At 33.3% G+C, this 25,383-nt stretch overlaps 3 protein-coding genes across 3 annotated transcripts; 2 read left to right on the top strand and 1 right to left on the bottom strand.

The window, feature by feature from the left end:
* The first annotated feature begins 199 nt into the window (after nucleotides 1-199).
* LOC141823601 (calcium-transporting ATPase 5, plasma membrane-type-like) lies at nucleotides 200-16,823 on the top strand. Its single transcript, XM_074710890.1, has 33 exons — nucleotides 200-340; nucleotides 1,009-1,125; nucleotides 1,233-1,275; nucleotides 1,431-1,543; nucleotides 1,632-1,763; nucleotides 1,853-1,942; nucleotides 9,254-9,323; nucleotides 10,297-10,367; nucleotides 10,490-10,573; nucleotides 10,640-10,717; nucleotides 10,802-10,873; nucleotides 11,226-11,309; nucleotides 11,406-11,488; nucleotides 11,559-11,667; nucleotides 11,739-11,794; nucleotides 11,882-11,924; nucleotides 11,997-12,080; nucleotides 12,181-12,318; nucleotides 13,223-13,288; nucleotides 13,390-13,488; nucleotides 13,927-14,037; nucleotides 14,102-14,269; nucleotides 14,381-14,440; nucleotides 14,596-14,760; nucleotides 14,857-14,973; nucleotides 15,056-15,154; nucleotides 15,236-15,373; nucleotides 15,518-15,618; nucleotides 15,755-15,800; nucleotides 15,907-16,041; nucleotides 16,145-16,252; nucleotides 16,381-16,472; nucleotides 16,727-16,823. The coding sequence occupies exons 1-33, from the start codon at nucleotides 200-202 to the stop codon at nucleotides 16,821-16,823; spliced, it is 3,210 nt and encodes a 1,069-aa protein (XP_074566991.1).
* A 2,942-nt stretch (nucleotides 16,824-19,765) lies between these two features.
* Nucleotides 19,766-20,233, top strand: LOC141823599 (auxin-responsive protein SAUR41-like). The gene has a single exon (XM_074710889.1). The coding sequence runs from the start codon at nucleotides 19,766-19,768 to the stop codon at nucleotides 20,231-20,233; it is 468 nt and encodes a 155-aa protein (XP_074566990.1).
* A 1,158-nt stretch (nucleotides 20,234-21,391) lies between these two features.
* LOC141824495 (prefoldin subunit 1) lies at nucleotides 21,392-25,383 on the bottom strand. The gene is made up of 6 exons (XM_074711798.1): nucleotides 25,253-25,383; nucleotides 25,057-25,110; nucleotides 24,195-24,300; nucleotides 22,853-22,859; nucleotides 22,647-22,731; nucleotides 21,392-21,621 (listed from the first exon to the last, which is right to left on the bottom strand). The coding sequence occupies exons 1-6, from the start codon at nucleotides 25,274-25,276 to the stop codon at nucleotides 21,508-21,510; spliced, it is 390 nt and encodes a 129-aa protein (XP_074567899.1). The 5' UTR covers nucleotides 25,277-25,383; the 3' UTR covers nucleotides 21,392-21,507.

Here is a 25,383-nt window from a genome sequence, read left to right as displayed (position 1 = left end):
CCCGCCCTCGCCATAGTCACTGGACTCTTCGGCATCCGTAGGTGAGTTTGCTTCGATCTCCAATGAGGCTCGCCCACCTTTGTTCTGCGAAGATTCCTCCATGCCTAAGGTATATCCCTGTCCATCTATTTTCCCTAGTCCGTTTGATCCTACTTGTGCGGCCCAGATTTGATCGATCGCCCACGTCCGAGTGCGAGCGATGGACCCAATGCGGCGTGACGAGGAGTACGGCCTCGGCGGATCGTCGGAGATCGTCGACGAGGACAAGATCGGCGCTGAGGACGACGCGTTCGCTATCCCCCCGAAGAATGCGCCGACGGAGCGTCTGCGTCGATGGAGGGTACGTCACATTCGCTTCTTCTCTGATTGCTTAATGGTGGTATAAACGGAATGAGAATATAAGTGTTTCCGCTGATTGTTTTGTGTTCCATCCCTTCTCTTATTGGTTCCACTGATGGAACGAATCAATGCGAGGGCATTCACGCTATTGGATCTCTTTTTGATCTCCGGAGGGATCGGAATAGATGGATATATATAATTAATAAGACATTGAGGTTGATTTTTTTCCCCTCATCACTTAAATTTCTGATCGTCAAAACTTCAAAGTACCCACAGAGAGATATAAGGATAATCCATAAAAATATATGTTTGATATGGATTTTTTTAGAAAAAAGATTACAGTGAATAAACTAGCTCAAAGATTACAGTAAATAAACTAGCTAGCTCAAAGATTACAGTAAAAAAGATTACTGTGTAGAGATGCAATGTTTTCGATGCTATTCTTATTCTTAGATAAGTGAGCAGAACTTTGCAAACAAATTAAATAAACATGAAAGAAGAATATTCATTTTGGTTGGTAGTTTTTCAGAGTGCAGACATTAATTTAATTAATCAGGCAGTCTAACTACTGCATGCTCTACCTGGCATTGACTTGTATTATCGACAAATTTGTGTTTATCTAAAAAGAACTACATAATCTAATTTTTCTGTTTTTTTTCTCTCCGACAGCAAGCAGCTCTTGTGTTGAATGCAGCACGTAGATTTAGATACACACTTGACTTGAAGAAGGAGAATGAGAAAGAGGAAGTGAGGAGCAAAATAAGAACCCACACACAAGTCATACGGGTATATTCATCCTTGTGGATCTTTTTTTTTCAGGCTTGTACTATATTGTGATGCCCCTCTTCTCAGGACTTATAATAACTTGTGTTTTATTTATTTGCCCTTTCCAGGCAGCATTTCTCTTCAAAGAAGCAGGAGAAACAACACCACCAGGTACATGTTTCATTATTGATAGGCATAAATTCAACTCCACGAGAGATGGATCTTATATCTTAATTTTAAATCTCTAGTATGCTGTTTTTTCTTATAAAATTCTTATTTTAATATCTAGTTTATTGCATTGTCTTTTTATGTTCCCAACAAACTAGATGCTACTGGAGAAAAACCAGTACTTCCAGAAGGTGATTTTCCTATTGGCGTGGCAAAGCTTATGGAAATAAATAGAGAACATGATTTAATTGCACTAAAAGAATTTGGAGGGGCAAGTAGTTTATCACTTCTGCAACTACATTCTAAAGCTAGAATTTATTAGATATTCAATTTTTTTGTATGTTTTTCTTGAAGATCAGGTTAAGGGACTGTCAAGTATATTGAAATCCAACACAGAGAAGGGTATCGTTGGAGATGAGACAGATTTATCAAATAGAAGAAACATATTTGGGGCAAATACATATCCACAAAAGAAAGGGAAGAGCTTTCTGGTATTAGATCCATGTTATATCTCATGTTTTGCAGCTCTCATTCTATATGCTTGATTATTACGATTTAATCTCACTTCTTCCAATTGTAGGTTTTTGTGTGGGAGGCTTGCCAAGATTTAACACTAATCATACTAATGGTAGCTTCAGTTATTTCTTTGGTATTGGGTATAAAAACAGAAGTATGTTATCTATGCTATGTTTTCATCTATTCTATTTTTTTCTTATATTATCAAATTGTTTATATTTTATATTGTTTTTCAAGATTTTTTCCCTTTCAGCATGAAAAAGCAATTTTTGTTTATATAGTCTATCAACTTTTATGCTAATAGTTTGGTTTATCATACATTGTAAAATGGGCATGCCATTTAACATTTTGACAAGAACATGATACACTATAAAAATACCCTAGTTTGGTTCATCATACATTGTAAAATGGGCATGCCATTTAACATTTTGACAAGAACATGATACACTATAAAATACCCAGATCCAAATTTTGGTCGCTAATCGGTTACTAAACGGATTTAGCGACCGAAAGAAAATCACAAATATTTTCGTCGTAATTTGATTTAGTGACCGAATATGGATTCATTCACTAATTTTAGCGGTTGCATGTGAGTTTGGTCGCTAGTTCTAATTTTTCAAAAATTTCAATAGCATATTCTCATTTTTCTTATTTATACCCTATTTACATCAAAATATATCAAAACTATACCACAAAACTATCATATACAATCCAGATCACAAACCTATCATATACACAATCAACAATCACAATCCATATCAAAACATGTCATAAAACAATATCCAAACAGTACAAAAATATCCAAATGATACAATCTATATTCAAACGATACAATAAATATCCAAACGATACAAACCCTATCCTTGATACAAATCATATCTAAAGTTTGATATAAATTAGGTCTACGATACAAATCATATCAAAATGATAAAGACAAACATGTCATCATCCTAAAAAAATAACTCCATCATTTAATCCTACATAAGTAAAACACGACGAGTTATTAAATAAAATAAACATAAAATATAGTAATCAGAATAATGAAAAAATAATGAAGCTAATATTAAAACAGATATACATAAAGTTAAGATAATTTATTAGAAAAATATACAAACTGAATCACTAACATAAGTTTAACATACTTTAAAAAAAAATATACCTTAATTCCAGAATGTAATATCAAATCATCGGTGATTCAAATGTTAAAGTTCTATCAATATGTTTTTGGAAAAATATAATATAATTAACTTTGTATATAGTACAAATTTAACGGAACTAATTTTAATGTTTAATGAACAATAAATATAAAAATAAAGTTGAAGGGTAACACATCTTAAAATTTTTACTTATCAAGAGCGTTTGAGTCTTAGTCTCTTATAAATCGAAACCATGTAGTGTGGGAAAAGCAGGACTTATTAATGAATAGCGATTAAAGAATTCTTGCATTTATTGATTGACTGTCGTCCTGACCCGATTATCCATTGATTGCTCTGACTGCTCTACTGCTATCCTGACCTAATCATCTATCGATTGCTCTAATGTCGTGACATGATCTCTCTGTGTTTGATTTCCTAGTCGTAACTCTCGCACTTCATTGGATTAAGAACTAGATCGACCTTAGCCCTAGGAGCTATTACACTATCATATGCACCCCGTGCATGGGAGCCATGGTCGTAGAGGGCACTCTTTTTACTTTTACCAACAACATCATAATATATCTTATTTATAGCTTCATCCGATAACCTCACTAAGTCATCTCCCTCTATATCAGGCTTAAAAGTCTGTGCAACTCAATCAGTCATATCGTCCTGTTAAACAATTATTAGTATTAGATAATAAATAATTAATAAAGCTAGTAATTTTTAAATGTGAGTAGTAGTAAAGTTTATATTCTTACGTCTATGACCTTTGATCTCGTATCCACAAATGTGTTATTCTTTTTCTTGTGGGTATTGCGAAATTTCTCCCGACAAGTACTTGGTCTATGTAAAGTGTTTGTCTATAAAGACAAAATATTTAAAAATTATAAATTATTATCAATTATAAAATTTTTAAATAATGTTATTGTAAACTCACCAAGCCTATTGCATGCTCTATAATAGATCGTGATCTAGCTGTATGCTTTGATGATCTTGTGTTTATGCCATCGACCTCAGCATTTCTATTATTTTGAACAGTCGTTGAATTTCATTATCATTTTTTTGCAACCTAAATGTTTTGTCATTAATACCAAATCTCATCAGGCATATATGATGGTTTTTTTTTCATTTTTTTCCGCTTGTCCATCAAGTCTCTGTACAATTGTTGACAATAATTATTCTATATTATTTTAAATTCTTGTTCGTGGCCTAGTTCTCATGTATTTTTTTTTACAAAAATATTAGTATCAGAGAATAATGAACAGTATCAATAATATTCAAATTACTTATGAAAAATTCATGATAATAAAAATCTGTCATACCTTGATCTACATGCCTCCATGTAGAACCAGAAGTGCATTGTCATTCTTTAAGTTTTTTTGAGAAGTACGCAGCGACACTATGACCATTAAGAATAAAATTGCATGAAAAAATCTGTCATTTTTCATTATTAAAGAAGAAATGAATTTGAATTACTAATAACATCAATACATACTAATATTCAACACAATCTGACCACTGTGTACTGGTGGATTAGCTAACATGATTATATATGCAAAATAATATTTCAATACACACACAATCCAACATGTAAAAAGCAAGCATATACATAACAATAATAGTTTTGAACTCTAAGGTTTAATCATCATTATAATCCGAATCATTAACATTAACAGTTTATAATTCTTCATTGTAAGACTCTATTAGCTCTTCGCTGTTGGACATCTCTCCATCATCTATTTTCTCGTAAGTGAAATTTACATCTATCAATAATTGAGATGTAGATTGGATATCTTAATCAACTAAATGACTCTTCACTTTCTCATTCTGAAATGCATCATAGTTTTGGACCATAATGGAGTTCGATATTTCTAAATTTGAGCGATGCTTAATTTGACAAATTGATAACCATTCACTAGATCACCTTCTCTTTGTTGGGTATTCAAGATAGAAACTTGCTCAGCTGTACCATCAAAATGAATGGTTCAGACTTGGTGAATCTTTTATTTGCATGAACCTCAACTAAATTATAGTTTTCATGTATTTTAGTACCTGTTCTTATAGTCGGATCATACTATGAACATTTGAATAACACACTTTTTTATGGGTAAGGTAGGATATTTAACCTCAATGATTTCATCAAGTGTGTTATAGTAATCATATTCAGTATTAGTGTTGGTGGTAGATCTTTTTAAGCAAATACTTGAATCAGAGGTTATTGTATGTGTATCGCGTTGTGCCACGTGAAATTTCAAGCCATTCAATACTAACAAGAAAAAATTCTTATATTATGGAGAGGTCATGATGTAATATTCTTTATCTTTTCATCTTGTACGTTTGAAATTCTACTGTCCTTCACCTAAAATAAATATTTATGATATAAATTTATTATAACATACATCGAAAAAAAGATATATATCTCTAACTTACATAGATTTCAAACCAAAATACGAATTTTGTCTCTATCTTTTTGTTTATCTAACTTGCACCTATTGATGGATTTTGGATGTGTAATTATTGTTCGTATAAGCTGTCAATAAAAGTAAATTAAAAATATATCCTATGACCAGAAGGAATAACTCGATAAATATTTTAAATTAGCCCCGTGACTGACCTCGTCGATAGTCGTGCGACCAGCCCTGCGGACAAACCCACCGTGACCCAATTGATGTCGAGGCCAAGCCCCTAGGCAACCCTGCGATTGGCCCCGCAATCATCCCCACACGAACACTTGTTCGGACACTAATTTTAATGACAGAACACTAGTTCGATCGCTAATTTTGGATGCAGGTGGAATTACGGTAAATAGTGACCGAACCATAATTCCATGGCTAAATAGCGATCAATTTTATTATTGTCACTATTTAGCGATTAAAATATTATATCAGTAGCTAAATTAGCGATTGTATTAAATTTGATTATTAATTCAGTCACTATTTGAGATTAATTTTATAGTGATATCCGCTATCTACTTAAGTAAATCTTAGTAGCATAATTTTCTTTTTTTTTTTCAAATCTCGGATCTTAAGAATCTTATAGACAAGGGCAGATCTATATAGGAATCGGAGGGACTCACAACCCCCCTTAATAACATTAATACATTATTATTATATAGAAATTTTTTATTTTCTTAGTGTATATATTGTTTGACTCCTTCCAAGATAAACATGTATAGTTGGTGTAATGGTAAGATTCATTTTTTTATACACGACTCGAGTTTGAGTCCTCTCGATGATTAGATCAGTTTTTTAATTATTATATTTTTATTTTCGTCACTTATATGAATCTTTCTACGCCATTGAGCTCTATCTCTTATTATGTTATCATTTATATTTAAATAAATTTTATCTTATTTTATTGTTGCTAATCAAGTCATTTTTAGTCTTCCTCATTTGATGTGTATATTTATAATAATTTCATATCACTTAATTGAAGTATTTATTGATTGTCTAAGTACATGTTTATACCACCTTAAATGTATTTTTTTAATTTTTTTCAATAGGTGCAACATCGACTTTCTCTCTAATGTTCTCATTTCTTATCCTATCCATCTTTATATGTATGCACATCCACTTTAACATCCTTATCTCTATATAAATTTTATCTTTTGCTCATGTACTCGAGTCATAGCATAATATTCAACTTCATATAACATAGCAAGTCTAATCGTCATTTTATAGAAATTTCTTGCAAGTTTTAAAGGTATTTTATGATTATAAAGAACATTTGATGCTCTCATCCATTCAACCATTTTGTTTGTATTTTATATAAGACATCTCTCTCAATCCACATCTCTCTCAATCCTTACATTTTTTGTAAAAATAATCCTAAATAATTAAAGCTCTCAATTACAAACAACTCGTTATCTCCTATTTTAACAATTGTCTTATTACGTCTAATATTACTAAACTTAAATTTCATATATTTAATTTGTCTTTACTCTATTAAGCCTAAAGCCTTCACATCCAATGTTTCTCGAGAAGATTCAAGTTTAACATTTACTACTTCACATGTCTCATCTACCAAAATAATATCATCTACAAACAACATGTACCACGGTACCATATCTTGGATATATCTAGTGTGTTCGTCCATGATCAGTGTAAAAAAATAGAGACTTAGAGCTACTATTTGATATAACCCTATCTATATGGGAAACGTTTTGGTTAATCCACCTGAAGTCTTTTCTCTTATCATTACATCCTCATATGTATCTTTAATTAGTTCAATATACACTACGTTAATACCTATCTTTTCTAAAATTTTTCATATAATTTTTCTTGGGACTCTATCATAAATTTTTTCTAGGTTAACGGATATGATATGTAAATCTTGCTTTTGTTTCAAATACTGTTCAATTAGTTGCTTAAGAAGATGTATAACTTTTAATGCGAACCTTTTAGGCATGAAATCAAATTGATTTTCAGTCACTGTGGTATCCTATCTTAGTCTTTTTTTATTACGCTTTATTAAAGTTTGATAGTATGACTCATTAGTTTAATACCCTCATAGTTTGCATAATTTTGTACGTCTTCTTTGTTCTTATATATGGGAATTAGAGTATTTACTCTTCATTGATTAGATTTTTTTCATTCTCAATATGCAAAGGATATTTTTGATTAAACATGATTTTTCTTTTTTGGCCATAGGTTTTACTATTAATTCATATTAAAAATTTATTTTTTTTGCACGACTAATTTTTTTGCAAAAATTCAAGTATAATAATATATTAATTTTAAGTTTGTCACAATTGATTTACTATACCTACATTTTATAGTTATATAAAATAATTAACACATGAAAATTTAATTTATTTTCTTTACAATGTTTCAAATTATAATTTTCTAGTTTTTAATATATTAATATTTTATGAAAATAGCCATTTTCTTTAAAAAAATTGTTTTACAAATTGTCAATAATGTTTTTAAAAATGTAATATTAAATTTAAATATCTTCTACTTTCTAACTATATAGTTCCTTATATTAATGATATTTCAACAAGTTTGTTTATAAAACTTTATAAATGTCTTCTACAAATAGAATCTAAATTTTAGTTACAAAATTAAACAATAAGATATTAATGCAAATAAGAAAAAATATTAATTAATAAAATCTTCAATATGAAAAATTAAATTTGAATTTAATGCAAGGCTTAAATTTATATGGTAAAATTGTAATATAAAAAAATAGATGGTTAAATTATATTGTTTATAATATACTTATTTGAACCATATAAATATATTTTGTTAGTTAAATGTGAATTATATCAATACATTATAGTATTTGACATTACAATTAATTTATATTTCTTTTCTATATTGCTGAAGATGGGACCCATCTTTATGTTGATTTTTGTAAAAAATAAACAAATTGGATACTTGAGGTGATTTTTTAGCACTCCTTGTTACAATATATAGATATAGCTAGTGGTGAACTCATGATAAATCCCAGTCAGTCTCATGGACTCAATCCCTGGGGGTGGTCGGCCCCGTCCCACGGAAGTTTCCCACCGACCACCAGGGTAAATCGGAGCGCATACGGCGGCCAATCCAGATGCCCAGCATCCTTTGATTGCGTTCCCCATTTGGAAGAAAATTCTTGCAAATACGCCTTAGCTGGGGATCGAACCGCGGGTCCCTGGGTCAAAATTGTCCTAACCATTGCCCCGAGGACAGCTAGTGGTGAACTCATGATTATGAGTCGAGGGAGTAGAGTAAGGCAAATTACATTTATTATTTTTTAAGGGGTTAAAATACTATAAATGATTAATAATTTTAAAAAAGAAATTACCATCCTTTATAATGGTCTTAAGGGAATAAAAATTTTGTGAGTGCAAAGCCAATAAAAAATTTAGGAGGGTGAGAGCCACCACTAGCACCCTCGTATCTACTCTTGAATATAGCATCGTTGTCATCAACCCCTCATGTTAATCAATTTTATATTATTTTTTGCTGCAACAACCACTCCTTTAGTTGTTTCTAAAAATATATATATATATATTTCCTTGATGTTATGATTTTATTTTATACATGCAAATAGTTGTGTGGTTCTTCATATTACTGAATTTATTTTAAATCATAAGCAAAAGAGTAAAGACTAAACTTGTCTTTGTAGTTTATCCATCTATTTGAGTAACCCTCCTAACCTGTTAGTGCTTTATGTTGTTCTTCTTGTTTGTATGCCAGTCCAAGTTTTTGGATTTTTTTATGGACATCAATGTGCTGACTAAATGTTATTATAAATGTTGATTGCAATAACATTCTTGTGTTTCATAACTCCAAAGTATTTGTACTCTTTATTTAATGTGCTATAATATACTATTTAAGGGCTTAAGTGAAGGATGGTATGATGGGGGAAGCATCGCCTTTGCTGTTATTCTGGTTATACTTGTTACAGGTATGATATCCATAAGAGATTATTTAATTTGTTGCATTTTTTGATATAGTACTTTGACCTTTGAATCAATGATTTTGCCTTAAGAATTTGCACATTTAAAGTATTTCATAAGAAACATGGATGAGAGCAAAAATCATTTCAACAGAGACAAAATGATTACGTCAAGAGTGAACAAAAGAAAAGGAAAACAAAATACCTTAGGAAGCATTTGTTTAGCTAAATTTTTGTTAGTTTTCTACTTAAAGACAAGCAAATCTGTTTGTAGGAGTAAACATGGATTAGCCTGATCTGGTTCTCTACCAAAATTTGACCCAGCCTAAATTTATTGGCTCAAGGAAAATTCATCCAAAATCATATTCAAATTCAAGTATGCTAAATTTGATCCAACCCATAAAAAATTGAACATATAAAGTTTATACATGTAGTAAAAATTGCATTGGAGGTTCATCACTAATTTCCATTTCTTAAAGAAGTTGAAAATGCGACGTTAATCTTATTCTTTTTCCCTTTTCCCCTTTTTCACATTTTGCAAATTTTTGCTTCTTGAGTAAAAGAAAAACTGGTAAATTTTTTACAAACTAAATAAAATCATAATCTCCCTGAATTTGAGTCAATGGCTTGCCTAGTTTTGCTGATTTGAAAATACTTCTCTTGTAAAATAAAGGGTATTTTTGCTATGGAATGGAAGGCCAATAGCCTCCCAGTTCTAATATATTGTTGATATACACACATTGAATTCGTACTACTTAGATGGTACAGTCATTTTTTAGCTATTTTTAAAATACCATGGTTAATATTATGGACAATTAATTGCATAGTTTTGCTCTGGAACATCAATGACTAATCTATTAAATTCTTTCTGCACTTACACACTAGGGTTTTATACCTATATATGTGAGTTACTCTGTTAATGAATTTTCTCTCAAAGAGGTAGTATTGTTCTTCAATTCACTTGGTTTTATTTTGTTTGCAGCCATCAGTGATCATAAGCAATCCCTCCAATTTCAACATCTGAATGAAGAAAAGAGAAACATTCACTTGGAGGTACGTATGAGCTGATGACACTATTTGTTCTTTTTTATCAGAATGTCACCCAAGATGTTTGCAGAATGTCAAGTTCTTTTAGTTTTCAAATTGCCTACTGATTCAAGTTATCTACGTTCCAGGTAATTAGAGGTGGTAGAAGGATGGAAGTTTCCATATATGACATAGTGGTTGGTGACGTTGTCCCACTTAAGATAGGAGATCAGGTACACAATCAAGATGCTACTTATCTTTTATTATGCATTGGCCTTACACTTGGTATTGCCTTTTAGGTTCCAGCTGATGGGATATTAGTCTCTGGCCTTTCTCTTGCCATTGATGAATCTAGTATGACTGGAGAAGCCAAAATCGTGAGTTATTTCTTTAACTTAGTTACATAATCCTGAGACTTACGTGGGCTCGATCAGAGTATTTGATATGATTTTAATTTCCAGGTTCATAAGGACCAAAAGGCACCATTTTTGATGTCTGGTTGCAAGGTTTCTGATGGTTATGGCACCATGTTGGTAAGCATTTTGTGTAAGCCAATAGTTTCAATACTATTCTTTTCCCTCTTATTGTAGAAATTTTATTTCCTTACTCTGTGTTTTCAATTCTTTGTTGTTATTGCTGTATATATTATTTGATTGAATAGACACAGGTTAATAATTATTGGGTTGAAAGGAGACAAAAACATATCTGCATTTTAGAGTATCCTGATTATACATGTCTTTGATTACTATATTCCATGATTCTTAGGAACAAGAATGAAATAGGTATCTAATCCTTTGGGGAACTTGGACAATAACTATATCTATATAACTTCTTCACTTTGCATTCTTTTGCACCACATTATTATGTCTTATTCATAAATCTTAGGTAACTGCTGTCGGAATTAATACCGAATGGGGTCTGTTAATGGCTAACATTTCCGAGGACAATGGGGAAGAAACACCTCTGCAGGTATTTCATCTTACTTATGGGATTTTGTTTGACATGATACATAAGAAACATGTTTTTTTGGTGATGATTTGGTGTATATTTTTGTTTTCTCATTAGGTGCGATTGAATGGTCTTGCCACACTGATTGGTACTGTGGGGTTGTCTGTTGCTGTTGCAGTTCTTGTTGTCCTTATGTCTAGGTAATGACACACAGTTTTCCAATTGAGGATTTGTATGCCGCAAAATTTAAAATTATTATAAAACTTTCAGATACTTTACTGGCCACACCAAAAATCCTGATGGAACTATTCAGTTTGTGAAGGGTCAGACTAGTGCAAGTGCTGCCTTCGATGGAGCCGTTAAAATCCTGACTATTGCGGTGTGTAGCAATACTTTTCTGGATCTGTAAATCATTGGTTGCTATCTTACTTTGCGTGGGTCTTTGGCTAGGTAACCATAGTTGTCGTTGCAGTTCCAGAAGGACTACCGTTAGCTGTCACATTGACGTAAGAATTTCTTTTGCATTTCCATATAAGGTTTAAGTTGCTCGTTCTATCTTTTCTGCGACATAGTCATGTTTGTGAATCTATCAGTCTTGCATACTCAATGCGAAAGATGATGGCGGACAAGGCTTTGGTATGTATCTTCCTTAAATCATATCCATGTTGCAATAGCAGAGACTAACTTTTATGATCTTTTTTATCGCAGGTTAGAAGACTTTCAGCTTGTGAAACCATGGGATCAGCAACAACAATATGCAGTGATAAAACTGGTACTTTGACACTCAATCAGGTTTGCAAACTCGTCCTCAATCATCAAATTTCCTTCTTTGGCTTTAGCGATTTGTTTTTCTAGATTTACAAAGCTCTTTTTGTCTTTTGTTCTTCTTCAGATGACTGTTGTAGAGGCTTTGGTTGGAGGGATGAATCCCCAGTCTCCTGACGATTGTGATACATTGTCCGAATCGCTAGTTTCTTTACTGATCGAAGGCATTGCTCAGAATACTACTGGAAATGTGTTTGAGCCTGAAGTAAGTTGACCTCTTGTCCGATTGAAATTCACATTCTTACTGTTAGACAATTGTTATATCTGTTGGAAGAATTTTTATCATATATGCATCGCAACTCAATTATCACAATAAAGCTTCATTAATTTTCAGGAGCATATCTAATCTTTATCATCAAATGCTTCACCCAAATGAGTTTGTATATCACAAAGGCCGCACTTGACATTCTCACCAGTGCTAGCTTCTTGCTCTTCAAGGACATTAGGTTACCTCATAAGAGGACACAATAAATGTAGAACTTTTTTATTAGAAAACTACTTAATCTACTTTAGAGTAACCCACAATATAAAGATGACCTTGATACCTTTTTCTGGCTACTTTTTTAGGTTACATAGAATCCTCATAATTGATACTCAATAGGCATAACATGGATTTTCTAGAAATTAATTACTACTCACACTAATTTAAATGAGATGTTGAGTGTAGTCACTTAGACAATTCAGTTTTTCTTCTAGCCTTTTGGACATTGTAGGCCCCCTTATAATCTCGTTCTCAAATACTAAGGTAATTAACTCTTATCTTCCAATTCTACCATCAATTAAATAAGGATAACATCTCATGTTCCCAACACGTCTCTCTGTTTCACTATAGTGGCTTGTCATTTCCAATAGGGATATAGTTCTCAAAAAAATTTCCACCAAAAGTATATGTATTAATTGAATTTCTTAAGAAATGTCAAAAAGTCAAACAATTCTATTTGTGAAAAAAGGGACTAAGAGATTTAATTTTATATCCTATTGCATCTTCTATCCACTTTGCAATTTATAATTTCTAAAAATCTGGTTGTCTAAGCTTATAATTTCTGTTCGTCCACTGCCTTTTAATTTTTTTGGCGTGTCAAGGTAATTATAATAGTTTGTGTTAATAGGATGGAGCAACTGTAGAGGTGACTGGCTCACCTACAGAAAAGGCCATCCTTTCCTGGGGAATCAAGGTAAAAAATTTAGAGGACAAGTTCTTTAATGGTATGCATCGTTTAATCGTTCTTTAATTAAATTTTATATGATAATCATACATGGACCTTCTTCTTTATAGCTGGGAATGAAGTTCGATCTTGTGAGAACAAGTTCATCAATTCTTCATGCAGTTCCTTTCAACTCAGAGAAAAAGCGTGGTGGCGTTGCTATAAATCTGGTAATAAGATTTCATAGCATATCTTGAAACTGCGATATTTCTTTAGCATTTTAAGGAAGCTTTTTCCTGCCTGTTATTGGAATTTGTGTTTTATAAAGGTTAAAAGCTACTAATTTATACAGTTATTCCTGAATAACTTTTCCAGCTTCCATTTCAGAAGCTTGATTTCGTTAACTATTTTTTGTTTCCTGTAAAAATTTTTGCCACTTAACTAGACATGCTCAACTGCATAGAAGTTATTTCTCTTTTTTTTTCTCTTTGCTAAAAGTTGCAGTTATTGTCTTTCTCACATCTTTTCAGTGCATTTTCTGATTGCAATAAACAATCTTTTTATCCCTCTCGGGATATACTTACAAGGGAATTTCTGTATTTTCTGATCTTCTTTCAATTTCAGATGCATATGAGATATGATTGTCTTTTCCCCCCTCATGTTTGCAGGCAGACTCAACAGTTCATGTGCACTGGAAAGGAGCTGCTGAATTGATCTTAGCCGCTTGTACAAGATGGATTGACATTGATGGTTCTGTGCAATTGTTGAATCCAGAGAAGGCATGTTCTTATTCTTTTAATACCTTCACCAACTAATATATGGCTAACATCTTTAATTATACAGGTGGATGAATTTAAAAAATCTATTGAAACCATGGCAGCGAAGAGCCTACGTTGTGTTGCGTTTGCATATAAAATGTGTGATCGCGATAGAGTTCCAGAAGAAGATAAGAGGGGTGACTGGAAGTTACCTGAGGATGAACTTGTTCTGCTTGCTATAGTTGGAATAAAGGTCTGTCGATGAGAAATGAATCCGATATTTCTTACTGATTTTTGTAGTTTGGGTTTCCAACTTATATGTTCTTTTCTCTCTTGATTTGTGACACAATGTGATTACATGTAGGATCCTTGCCGTCCAGGCGTTAGAGAGGCTGTTGCATTGTGCACTTCTGCTGGTGTCAAGGTAGTCTTTAAGAGCAATAATGCAATAATAGCATTTACCGCATGTTCTTTAATTGTTGTTGGCCAACATTGTTGGCATTTTGTAACAAGTTATATACACTTTTCGAGTATAAATGTTTACTTTTGATCCTAAACAAATTATCTCTTGGTTGATAGGTTCGCATGGTTACGGGCGACAATATACAAACAGCCAAGGCTATAGCTATGGAGTGTGGAATACTTGACCCCACTTCAGCTCTTTCTGAGTCAACCATCATTGAGGGCAGAGAATTTCGGGTCCTGTCCGAATCTGCAAGACAAGCTATTGCTGACAAAATATGTGTATGTCTAACATGATTTATTTGAAGTTACTAATAAGTTTCAAATGTTATATTCAACCCTTCTCTCTAGTTTTGAAGTGTATATTTCTTTGTTCAGGTAATGGGTCGGTCCTCGCCAAATGACAAACTCCTGCTTGTCCAAGCCTTGCGGAAAAAGGGGCATGTCGTCGCCGTTACTGGAGACGGAACTAATGATGCTCCAGCATTACATGAGGTATGATATTCATTCAAGAATCTCATGCGTTGATTATAATAGTAGTCACTGATTATATCATGTTCTCCATTTCATTTCTTAGGCAGATATAGGTCTATCAATGGGAATTCAGGGGACAGAAGTTGCAAAAGAAAGCTCAGATATCATTATATTGGACGACAATTTTGCATCCGTTGTAAAGGTTCGCTTGAAGTTTTTGCAACTTCAAAATTCTCGCTCACTTTTCACTATATCAAAGTTCATATGAATGCGTCCCTTTCAGGTTGTCCGATGGGGCCGTTCTGTGTATGCCAACATTCAAAAATTCATTCAATTTCAACTTACAGTCAACGTCGCAGCACTCATAATAAATGTGGTCGCTGCTGTTTCATCCGGAGATGTACCGCTCAACGCTGTTCAGGTTCAGCAAAATTTCATTATATTTTCTTTGCAAAACCAGATTTTCGCTATTTTTTCTTGATCGCGTCCAACTCATAAAAAGAATATTTTGACAGAATGTATTGTGAATATCTTAAACTTTAATCGCTTGTGGTAAATGTATTAGCTTCTCTGGGTCAACCTAATCATGGACACTCTTGGTGCACTTGCACTGGCAACAGAACCACCTACCAATGAACTAATGAAGAGATCTCCTGTTGGTCGAAGGTCAGATTCTTCCTTTTTTCCAATGATTTAAACTCCAAGTCAAACAATTTTTGTAATTTACCGGTATCCTTTTTTTTTTTGTTTCGGAGTTCAATCTTTCCTAATTTGTATTTTTCTTTGGTTTTATTGTTTGCAGAGAACCTCTAGTTACTAATATCATGTGGAGAAATGTAATTGTACAAGTATGTCTTCTTCACCTTTAGCACACTCAAGCCTTCCTTTCCTTTTCTTTCTTCTTCATATATAATGTGGTTCGTTCTCTATTATTTACAACGCTTTAACCTTCAGGCTTTATATCAAGTGGGAATCCTACTAATTTTCAACTTCGCTGGTAAGAACATACTGCATTTGCCGAAGGACGATCAGGAACATGCAGAGAAAGTCAAGAATACCTTCGTGTTCAATACCTTCGTATTTTGCCAAGTAAGCTGAAAAAACACGACTACTTGGTGACTTTTATCATTCTTTGAAAGGTATTCTCTTTTCTTGTAATCATGAAAACTATTTCTATAATTTGTAATTTCAGATATTCAATGAATTCAATGCTCGTAAACCAAATGAGATGAATATCTTTAGCGGTGTGACAAAGAACTACCTTTTCATGGGGATCGTAGGAATTACTTTAATATTGCAGGCAAGGAAACCTACCTTTGATGAAATTTCGATGATGAAACTCGAGTCAATTTTTATGGTTCCAGAACTTTGTTTAATTTTTTCTTATGAAAAGCAGAATTTTGAACACATCGCTTCTTTTTTATGCAGGTTTTGATTATTGAATTCCTTGGGAAATTTACATCGACTACGAGACTTAATTGGAAGTTGTGGCTGGTGTCTATTGTGATTGCTCTTGTAAGGTATAGTGTGTCTCGTTTAACCCTTTCGACTTCGCATTGCATGAGTGCTGTTTTTTTTCTTAAGTTCGCCTTCCGAGGCATCACTGCTTTAATTAGGTCAAAAAGCATATATCACCTAATTTATTCGAGATGTTTGGTTAATGTTGGCTTTAACAATTCAACTCTCTAGAGTTAATTACTACTTATGGCAAATTTTGTCTCATTGATCACAAACATTAAACTCTATACTTTGGTTTCAATGATGCTTCTTTCAGCTGGCCTCTTGCGGTGATCGGGAAGCTGATTCCGGTTCCTGAGATTCCTTTTGCGGTATATTTTGCTAACGTCTTTTCCTCAAGAAGATCGCAGTGAGATATCTCGTAGATTCCTTCGAAATAGCAGCTTCCTTTAATATGGTGATTTAACCTTTATCATATTCGTTGATATTCTTGGAAATAAGCTCAAATTCCTTGCATATTGATTCTATCAATTTCATGTCTCATTGTTACTTTACACTTCCCAGAATATAAATATTACACAATGGCTTCTTCTTCTTCTTCATGTTTTTGGTTTGTGGTGCAATCGATCTAGCTATTTGTCTTGCAATAAGCTCTACATCTTGGAATTTGGAAATGCTTCAATATTTAAGTAACTTTTGAATATAAATGTCTTTTAAAATATTTTTGTTTATTGTTAAAATGCTTATATATTTTAATTTTCTAAATTGTGGAATTAATGTGCCATTAAGATCTAGAGATACACTATAAATTGTCATTCTCAAAATTAAGTGAATATCTAATGATAAGAGTTTAAAAATTAATTGATTTTTTCTGGAGGCTATTATTAAAATAATAATAGGGGGTTAAATGAATTTTTTTAATTTAATTATTGAATATTTCTATAGTAACTGATTAATTTGGCATTCATAAGACTTGTTTATATTGTTGTTGGATGAAACATGTTTGGTCACCCATGGACTGACTGAGATCATTTTAAATGAAACACGTTTAATATAAATATCAAAATTTGTAATTAAAGATTGTAGCATCTTTTGTACGTCAATTATTAGAGAAATAAAAAACAATCTAATTTATCATTTTTCAGAACCAAAATATTTTTTCAAATTCAATTCACTTCTAATTTCTTTGAATGTAAATTAGTTTAAATTAAGAAATTAATTTTATTCTATATAATAGATAAAAAAATATTCATTGAGATTTCGAATAACTTAAAATTTGAAAACTTTATGTTAATAAATCTATGATTGAAATTTAAATTTTTAATAACGTTGCTCCATAAAAAAAATCCAATTAAATCCTAAATCCTAAAATAATATACAGTCTCTTTGAAAGGTGTTACATATATGTATCTAACTGATATAGAGGATTCGAATTGGATTGAATGTCCCATACGGAAAATACATGTAACTATAGGTTACCGTTATAAAGTTGAGAGGAAAAAATATTTATTTAATTCATGTTGCCTTAATCACGTGATCAATAAAAATATACATATAAAATAACCGTTTATTTTTTAAGGTTTTTGCTAGGTTGTGCGCCCGTTTCCTACGCGCTCATGTGCAATAGTGGGATCATCATCTATCATACGATCGCGAGTCCATCTGACCGTCCAAATCTGGAAATGCACAGTGCTCCGCTCCCGACCCCCTGCCACTATCGCTGCCCTCGTCGCGTTGTCCGACCACCGCCGACCGTCGGCCCGGGCGCGATCGACGTGCTGCTCGTCGGCGCGTCGGCCGACATCGGATTCTGGTTGGATTATGGTCGGAACTCGTCATGACGGTCCTTCCTCGATCGATCTCCGACTGCAATTTGGTCGGAATCCGGCGCGATTCGATCGAAATCACGGCGGGCAATGCCCGCACCGGATTCCAGCCGAATTCATCGGATTCTGACCACTATCCGATCGGAATCTAGCGTCGGACGGTGCACCAGCGAGTGATGCATCGATCGTGCTCGGGTCGGCGCCGCCGTTGTTCACGCTATATTGGCGGCTTCAGCGGCATATGAAGGCACATCACCACCCGTGGCTCTCCGGAGAGCCCATCCTTACTTCATTTACCAAGACAAAGATTGATTCCGGCCGATCGGCGAATTTTGAAGCCTAATTTCAATTTCTTTTCCTTTTTCTTCTGAACTCTTATACAATTTTATTTTATTTTTTTATGGCAACACTTTAGAAATTGGATTTCTTTCAATTTCTTTGTTAGATCTGAGTAAGGGTGAGTATTTGGTTAAAATCGAATTGAATCAAATCGAATAAATCAGAAATTGAATAAATTAATTTTTTTTCAAACTAACTAACCAAATTTTTCAATAAAAATTGAACAAACCGAACCGATATTTTATCGGTTAATTCAGTTCAACTGAATTAACTGATTTTTTTAAATATTATAAAAATTTTATTAATTAATTAGAAATTTATAAATTTATTTATTTAAATTTTATAAATTATTTTTCTATTTTAATTAATTCGGTTTATTCAGTTTAATCGAATAAGAAATTTTAAAATTAAAACTGAACCGAATTAATCGATTTTTTAAAATAAAAACTGAATTTTTGAAATAACCAAATTGAATTAAAAAATTCGGTTCAATTTGATCAATTTATTCAGTTTATTCAGTTTAATCGAATTTTTGCTCACCTTTAACCAAGCATGCTGACCGTTATTCACAAGATTACCATATTTTCAGTCTTGTTCTTCTTTAATGACCTAAACACGAAGAGTGTCCTTGTAAATTGTCAAACTACTAGTGAATCTTGAACTTTGCACCATTGTTGTAAATAATTTGGCTATTTCAAATTTGGCATGTGTCCAGTTATTTATTTATTTATTTTATCAATTGTTAAACGATATTTATATAATGGTCAAGTTCATTAGTATTTAAATTTTTTATATTAGTTCTGTTTAGTGTTAAATACCATTTTTTCCCCTTTAATTTTGAAGAAAAAATTGCTTTAGTCCCTAAAGTTATCAAGCTTACAGTTCATCTCTATAGCTAATAATTTTTAATATGTTTTTACCTACTTTTTAGTATTAGTTTTTGGATATATATATTTTTTGAATTATCAATTCTAAATTGAAACAAGTTGATAATTTTGCTTTAGGCGGTAGAGTTTTTTTTTTGGCCTTTCGTTTAAACAGGCCTCCCGATTTGTTCTCCTATTTCTTGCTCCTATGTATCTATATAAAACACTCGACCATAAGATAACGAAACCCTTCGATTTCCTTTTCCTTTTCGATTACTTTTTGCTTCCACGAATCCGATCGCCAATTCGATTCTGATCGCCACGATGCACACGGCGGAGACGAAGCACCGGCGGCTCTCCGATCTGAAGAAGCAGATGATGCGGCCGTGGCGATGGTTCGGTTTCCACTGCCGACAGTCGCCTCTGGCGTCGGATGAGCACCCGAGGCCTGCCCGCGCCGGAGCCGTGCCCGTCTACGTCGGCCCTTACCGGGAGAGGTTCGACATCCCTATGCGGTTTCTCAAACTGCCGGCCTTCGCGGAGCTGCTGCGCCGGAGGGAGGAGGAGTACTGCTTCTCCCCCCGCGCCGGCGACATCGCGATCCCCTGCGACCCGGAGTTCTTCGCGTGGGCTGTCTCCGCGCTTCGACGAGACGAGAAACGGCTCGGCACTCTCGAGCTCGACTCCCTCCTCGCTATCTTCGACGACCTCGGCGGCGGCGTTGGCGGCTCCTGCCGGGATTCCGCCTCCTCCGACGGTTTCTCTCCGCTGATCCCAAAGACTAGGAATTGATGGTTAATGCAGTAATTAATTTTAGGCATCGTTTAATTTGCCTATGTAATTAAATTTAGCTTTACTCAATGTGTTTCTTTTAGGATTTTTTTAGATCATTGATTAATTTGCAATAACAGGTTATTGCAACTGTAAATATTTCTTGTTCGAATTTAATTTGTTTTACTTTTCAGTTAAAATTCTGTGCGTAAGAGTTATTGCTTTATCGTTGGGTAACTTCGATGGACATTTACACTATAATAAGATTGAAGAAGTAATATTATTTTTCATTATTTTAACGTTACTTAATAATTTTTTTTAAAAAAATTAAACATTTTCAATCTTATCAAATTTATCACATGCAAATGAATAATACATTTTCACACCGGTAAAGAGGCCCAAATTACAAAATATATTTTTTAGACAGTTTTTGCAATAAGAATCAACACGGTAAGGTTACTAAGACGGTGACCGTACCCTTCCAAGCACTAATCCATTGAAATTAACAATTGGGATAAGGCCTCTTCCAATACGACCTTAATCGGGCTTCCGATCAGAGTCAATCCTACAAGTAGAAGAGGCCATAATAAGGCAAACCTGATAAATCATTTATTTATTTTATAAAATTAAAAAAAGTTATATCGAGATGAGGCCCAAATAATGTCTTTTGTGACTATTATTCCATATTAAGTTTGGTGATCCTCACTGCGGGCCTGCGGCGTTCATATTTCGTCAGCCCATTCTAATAATTAGGGCACAAAAAGATTTTAAAGAAATCAAATGAATAAAAAAATTAATTCTATTCATTATTTTCTAGATATTATTTCTATTATATATATATATATATATATATATATATCACAAAACAGAGCCTTATTATTTTACTCCACCAGTAACACAATTTTACAAAACGATCATTAGACCTTGAATTAATATTATTAATAAAGACCTGAAATTGACACCTAATATTTTGTTGTTAGATTACCAATGTTATTAATTCGAAGATGAAATAACAAGTGATTCAAATTCTAGGAAACAACTTTAAAATTCAAGATGAGGCATTTTATGGGATGAAATGAAATTTCATCCACGCATAATTATAACTCTAGCATCACCAGATTTTTACCTTTGACCAAAAAAAAAAAAAAAAAAACTCCCAAAAGTTGAAGCAACAACATCTAAAAGAGAACAACCAACTTGTTACGACAACACGAGCAAGCCAATAATTCTGCAGGTCGATAAATAATTTTTGAAAATTTAAGCGATCACTTGATGGGAGAGATGTTGGAAACGCTTTACATCACAGACATGGACATGATCTGGTGCGCAAGGCCTGGATCCTGCTGCAGTAACTCTCGCAGATTGTTCTCGATCTCGGCCATTTGCTTCTCTAGGTACTCTTTGGAGGCCTGCTCAAATTAACAAAAAAGATTGTTATGTAAGTTTACATTTGGAAAAATACCCAAATTGAGCGCCAGACCAGCTAGTAAAAAACACTAGATTCGGCTCCCCTATTCGAAAATATAACAAGCTCACGCCCACTCCTACCTATTGTACCAAAGTATCCTTGATAAACCATACATTGATAAACATCAGAATCGAATTGACATATAATTCACCAATAGGATCATCTAAGACAATTTTTTTATACAAGTTTGATACAAATTATGGTTTCCAAAGTGGTGCAATCAATCAACATAAGGACTGAAAATTTGTCAATTTCAAATTTATAGTATGTCATCGTGTTTGAAACAATTTGCATTATCTAGGTCAATTTCGGTACAATTTTAATATAAATGATCTTTTATTAAGTAATAGGGTGAAACAACTTGCTATAAGAAATGAAAACTTGTAAAATACCCTTTTCTGGTAGAATTTTAATACAAAATATTGTTTATAAAATTGTAGAGTCAAACAACTTGATGGATTGAAAATGCTATTATTATGTAGGTAGATTTTAGCATAATTTTGACACTAAATATCATTTATCATGCAGTTTAGAAAAATAATTTGAGGACAGGAAAAAGATAATCTCGGAATATGGATTAGAGCTGACAATATTAAATACAACCTAATAACCTCAACCTCATAACCTCAACCTCAAAATATGATTAAAAAAAATACAAAACTTAAAAGTGACACAATAATACTAGAATAAATAAATACGTAGACACAAATAGACATTTATATAGACAATTCATTTTTTATGTTATATAACATAATTCTTTAAAGTTTGCACCTAAAAAATACTTTAATATATATATATATATATATAATTACTTTTACATTATCTTTAATAGTTTTTTACCTTATAAAATCATTTTAAAAATACATAATTATTTTGATATTATCTCTTATAATTTTTTATTTACCTAAATGATACACAAAGAGGGTCAAACTCGAAATTTTTTATAAGCAAGAATGGATGACAAACCTGCAAAGAATTTATGGCAGTCTCACTGTCTTTATATTTCTGTTCTTGCTCATTCAAGAGAACTGATTTTGGTTCCAAAATAAACCTAAATATCAAGATAAAATATCACAATTATTAGGTAGATCAAGAGAAAATTTGGTCTCTTGAACAATAATAAATAGGAAATTACTTCCTTGATAAAAGTGTTGGGATTATGGAGAACTCACGCTTTTCCTGCAATTTGTATTTTAAAAAAATTGTCAGCAGATAGTCATGGTTCTCTTTCTATAAAGAAAAATCAAGCTATCAGCAGGCAATTCTAACAAGACTTGGCAATCAAAGAAATATGCGGCTTCTTTGAAAGAAATAGGTGTCTTCTTTGAAACAATTTAAATGAGAAAAAAATACATGAGGATCCATTTGTTTTGTGAAAAACAACTTACAAAGGTAAAATATTTTCCAGGAAGCATTTTTTTTTATAGGAAACCTACTTTCCACTATGTAGCGGTACATGGGTAAATACAACTTGATGCTGACAGACGCACAAGTTCATGGATGGTAGCAGTTTTGGGAAGGTGGCCCATAGGAGGGGAGCAAGCTAGCAAATGTGAGATCATGAATGTCAGCAGATGAAAGAAGGGATTCAGAATGCTAGCAGACTAGAGGGAGGGGTCTAAGGAAGCTGGCTGATATGGAGCAGGTCACCGATCTGGATGTTGGCAAGTTGGAGGGAGGTTGCGGACAATGACAGATGAAGGAGATGGGTCATCACATTGGTAGATGGGAGGCAGTGTCTAGAACAAGAGCACACGGATCACGATCGTTCAATACAAACAAGTGATGTGCCTTTTCACCTATTTTTTCCTTGCACAATTAGCACGTGTGCATGAACATGTCTTTAAGAACTAGTACGGTGCAGGCACAATGACAAGAGCTGCTAAAATTGTAGAAAAGATCACTTGAATGTTAACACTCCAAAAGATGTTTTCATTGACATCTATTTAAGCATTTAAGAAAGATATGTAGAATACAACATTTTGCAAGATGGAAATATGCGTTCACAAATCTATAACGCCAAGAATTGACCTCATAATGTATATGACAAACTAAAATTGTAATACTCACCAGTTCGATCTTTTGAGTTCCTCAATTTAATGATTAGTATTCCCATCACCTCACTCAGGTCTTAACTAAATATTCTAGGTAATATATGAAGTTTTAAGAAGAATATTTGATGAGCTAAAGAGGGCAAAGAAACAAAAAGAGTATATTCAGCAAGTGCGAGCAATGAATATTTCTCAGTGAAGAAATCAGTTAGGACGATGGCCTTTAACACTCAAGCAACACACCCAATTCTCTTTCAATACCATGGTATTTGCTTTCATTTCATTTTTTTTAAAATTACAAAAATTTATATGCAAAATAACAATTCAAATGTATGTTGTTGCCCAATACTTGAACTGGTAGATATTGGAAACTACCTGCACCATCAAATCTATGGCAGAAACAGAAAAGGAACAATAGAATAACCAACAAAATATTTACTCAAAACAGAAACTTTTTCCCTACCAATCGATTTGAAGGTATTTGTATCATCTGGTAATTGACAAAGTTCTTCCCTGGTTAGGTAAGCTCGTTTCCTTTCACCTTCTTTAGTTCGCATCTGATTTTGCATCTGAAAGAAGAGATAGGCAAACATACTGTATAGTGTTTTTTGTGTATCACAAATTTCACAATCTATTTTTGTGTACAATAGAAGCGACAATAACTGATTGTCTACTTTTTTAATTTATTGTAATAGCAAAAAGATTGAGGTGACATTTTAATTTTATGAGAGAAGTGAAAACCAATTCATCGATGAGCATTTGCAGAAAATCACAAGTTTATCTCACTTCTCCAATCAAATCATTTTCAATTGGTTCTGCAGTCCTCCATGCCATACTTTTCGCCAAGAATGCAACTCCAAGTCATTGACACGATGACAGTATACTTTACAGAGCTGTATGTACTTTGATCTCTTCCGATAACAAGATGAAAAAAAACACCTAAATTATCAGCTCCCAAATGATCAGTCACCCATCACCAAATGACATAATACAGATCCCAAAAAATGTTTAGACACTTCTTATTTATTTCTTTTCTATTATCATTATCTTTCACATGAGATAATCACTCACAACGATCTAAAAGCCAAAAAAACTGGTCGAATTCCATACAGAAATTTAAGGACACAATATAAAACCCAAGTCTTCTTCACCCTCTAAATCCCAGGCCAAATACAATCTAGTTAAGTCCTCGAAATTTATATCATAACTTGGTATCCAAGATTTGAGAGTAAATATATCAAGTTAAACTACAGAGAGAAGACAAAAGTAGCAAATTTTCTACCAAACCAGATTCAAGTGTGTGCAAGAAAAGAATGCACGATTACCTGCTTTAGCTTCCCGGTTGTCTCGATCATACGGCTCTGTATCTCCATAAAAGCCTGGGAACACAAATCCAAAATCACTCATTAACAGCATGAATCAAACTTCGAGAACCGATCGAGATCAAGGTCGACAGAATAACACGATCCTCGAGAAGAAAAAAACAACCACTATAGAAGGAGATGAAAGCATACACCTTACCATCCGGTTCGCTTCATCCGCCATTTCAAGAGATCTGCTTCGAGCTCGTCCGACGGAAGAACCCTAATCCGAGGGAGCACGCGATCCGCTACCACGAAAGCCAAGCGCGGAAGGAATACGGTTTAAATGGG

Source organism: Curcuma longa, chromosome 3, assembly GCF_044706935.1.
Source record: "Curcuma longa cultivar G26 ecotype Majalengka, Jawa Barat chromosome 3, ITB_CL_G26_1.1, whole genome shotgun sequence".
Lineage (NCBI taxonomy): Eukaryota > Viridiplantae > Streptophyta > Magnoliopsida > Zingiberales > Zingiberaceae > Curcuma > Curcuma longa.
This window is presented reverse-complemented; position numbering and strand designations above follow the sequence as displayed.

Bases quoted from the DNA above. Each gene is read 5' to 3' on its own strand.
- LOC141823601 (XM_074710890.1), top strand. From the start codon at position 200: ATGGACCCAATGCGGCGTGACGAGGAGTACGGCCTCGGCGGATCGTCG. The intron at 10,718-10,801 runs GTGAGTTATTTC...TTTAATTTCCAG, and splicing joins TGACTGGAGAAGCCAAAATC to GTTCATAAGGACCAAAAGGC. The intron at 11,795-11,881 runs GTAAGAATTTCT...TGAATCTATCAG, and splicing joins CCGTTAGCTGTCACATTGAC to TCTTGCATACTCAATGCGAA.
- LOC141823599 (XM_074710889.1), top strand. From the start codon at position 19,766: ATGCACACGGCGGAGACGAAGCACCGGCGGCTCTCCGATCTGAAGAAG.
- LOC141824495 (XM_074711798.1), bottom strand. From the start codon at position 25,276: ATGGCGGATGAAGCGAACCGGATG. The intron at 25,111-25,252 runs GTAAGGTGTATG...TTGTGTTCCCAG, and splicing joins CGGATGAAGCGAACCGGATG to GCTTTTATGGAGATACAGAG. The intron at 24,301-25,056 runs GTAATCGTGCAT...CTCTTCTTTCAG, and splicing joins CAACCGGGAAGCTAAAGCAG to ATGCAAAATCAGATGCGAAC.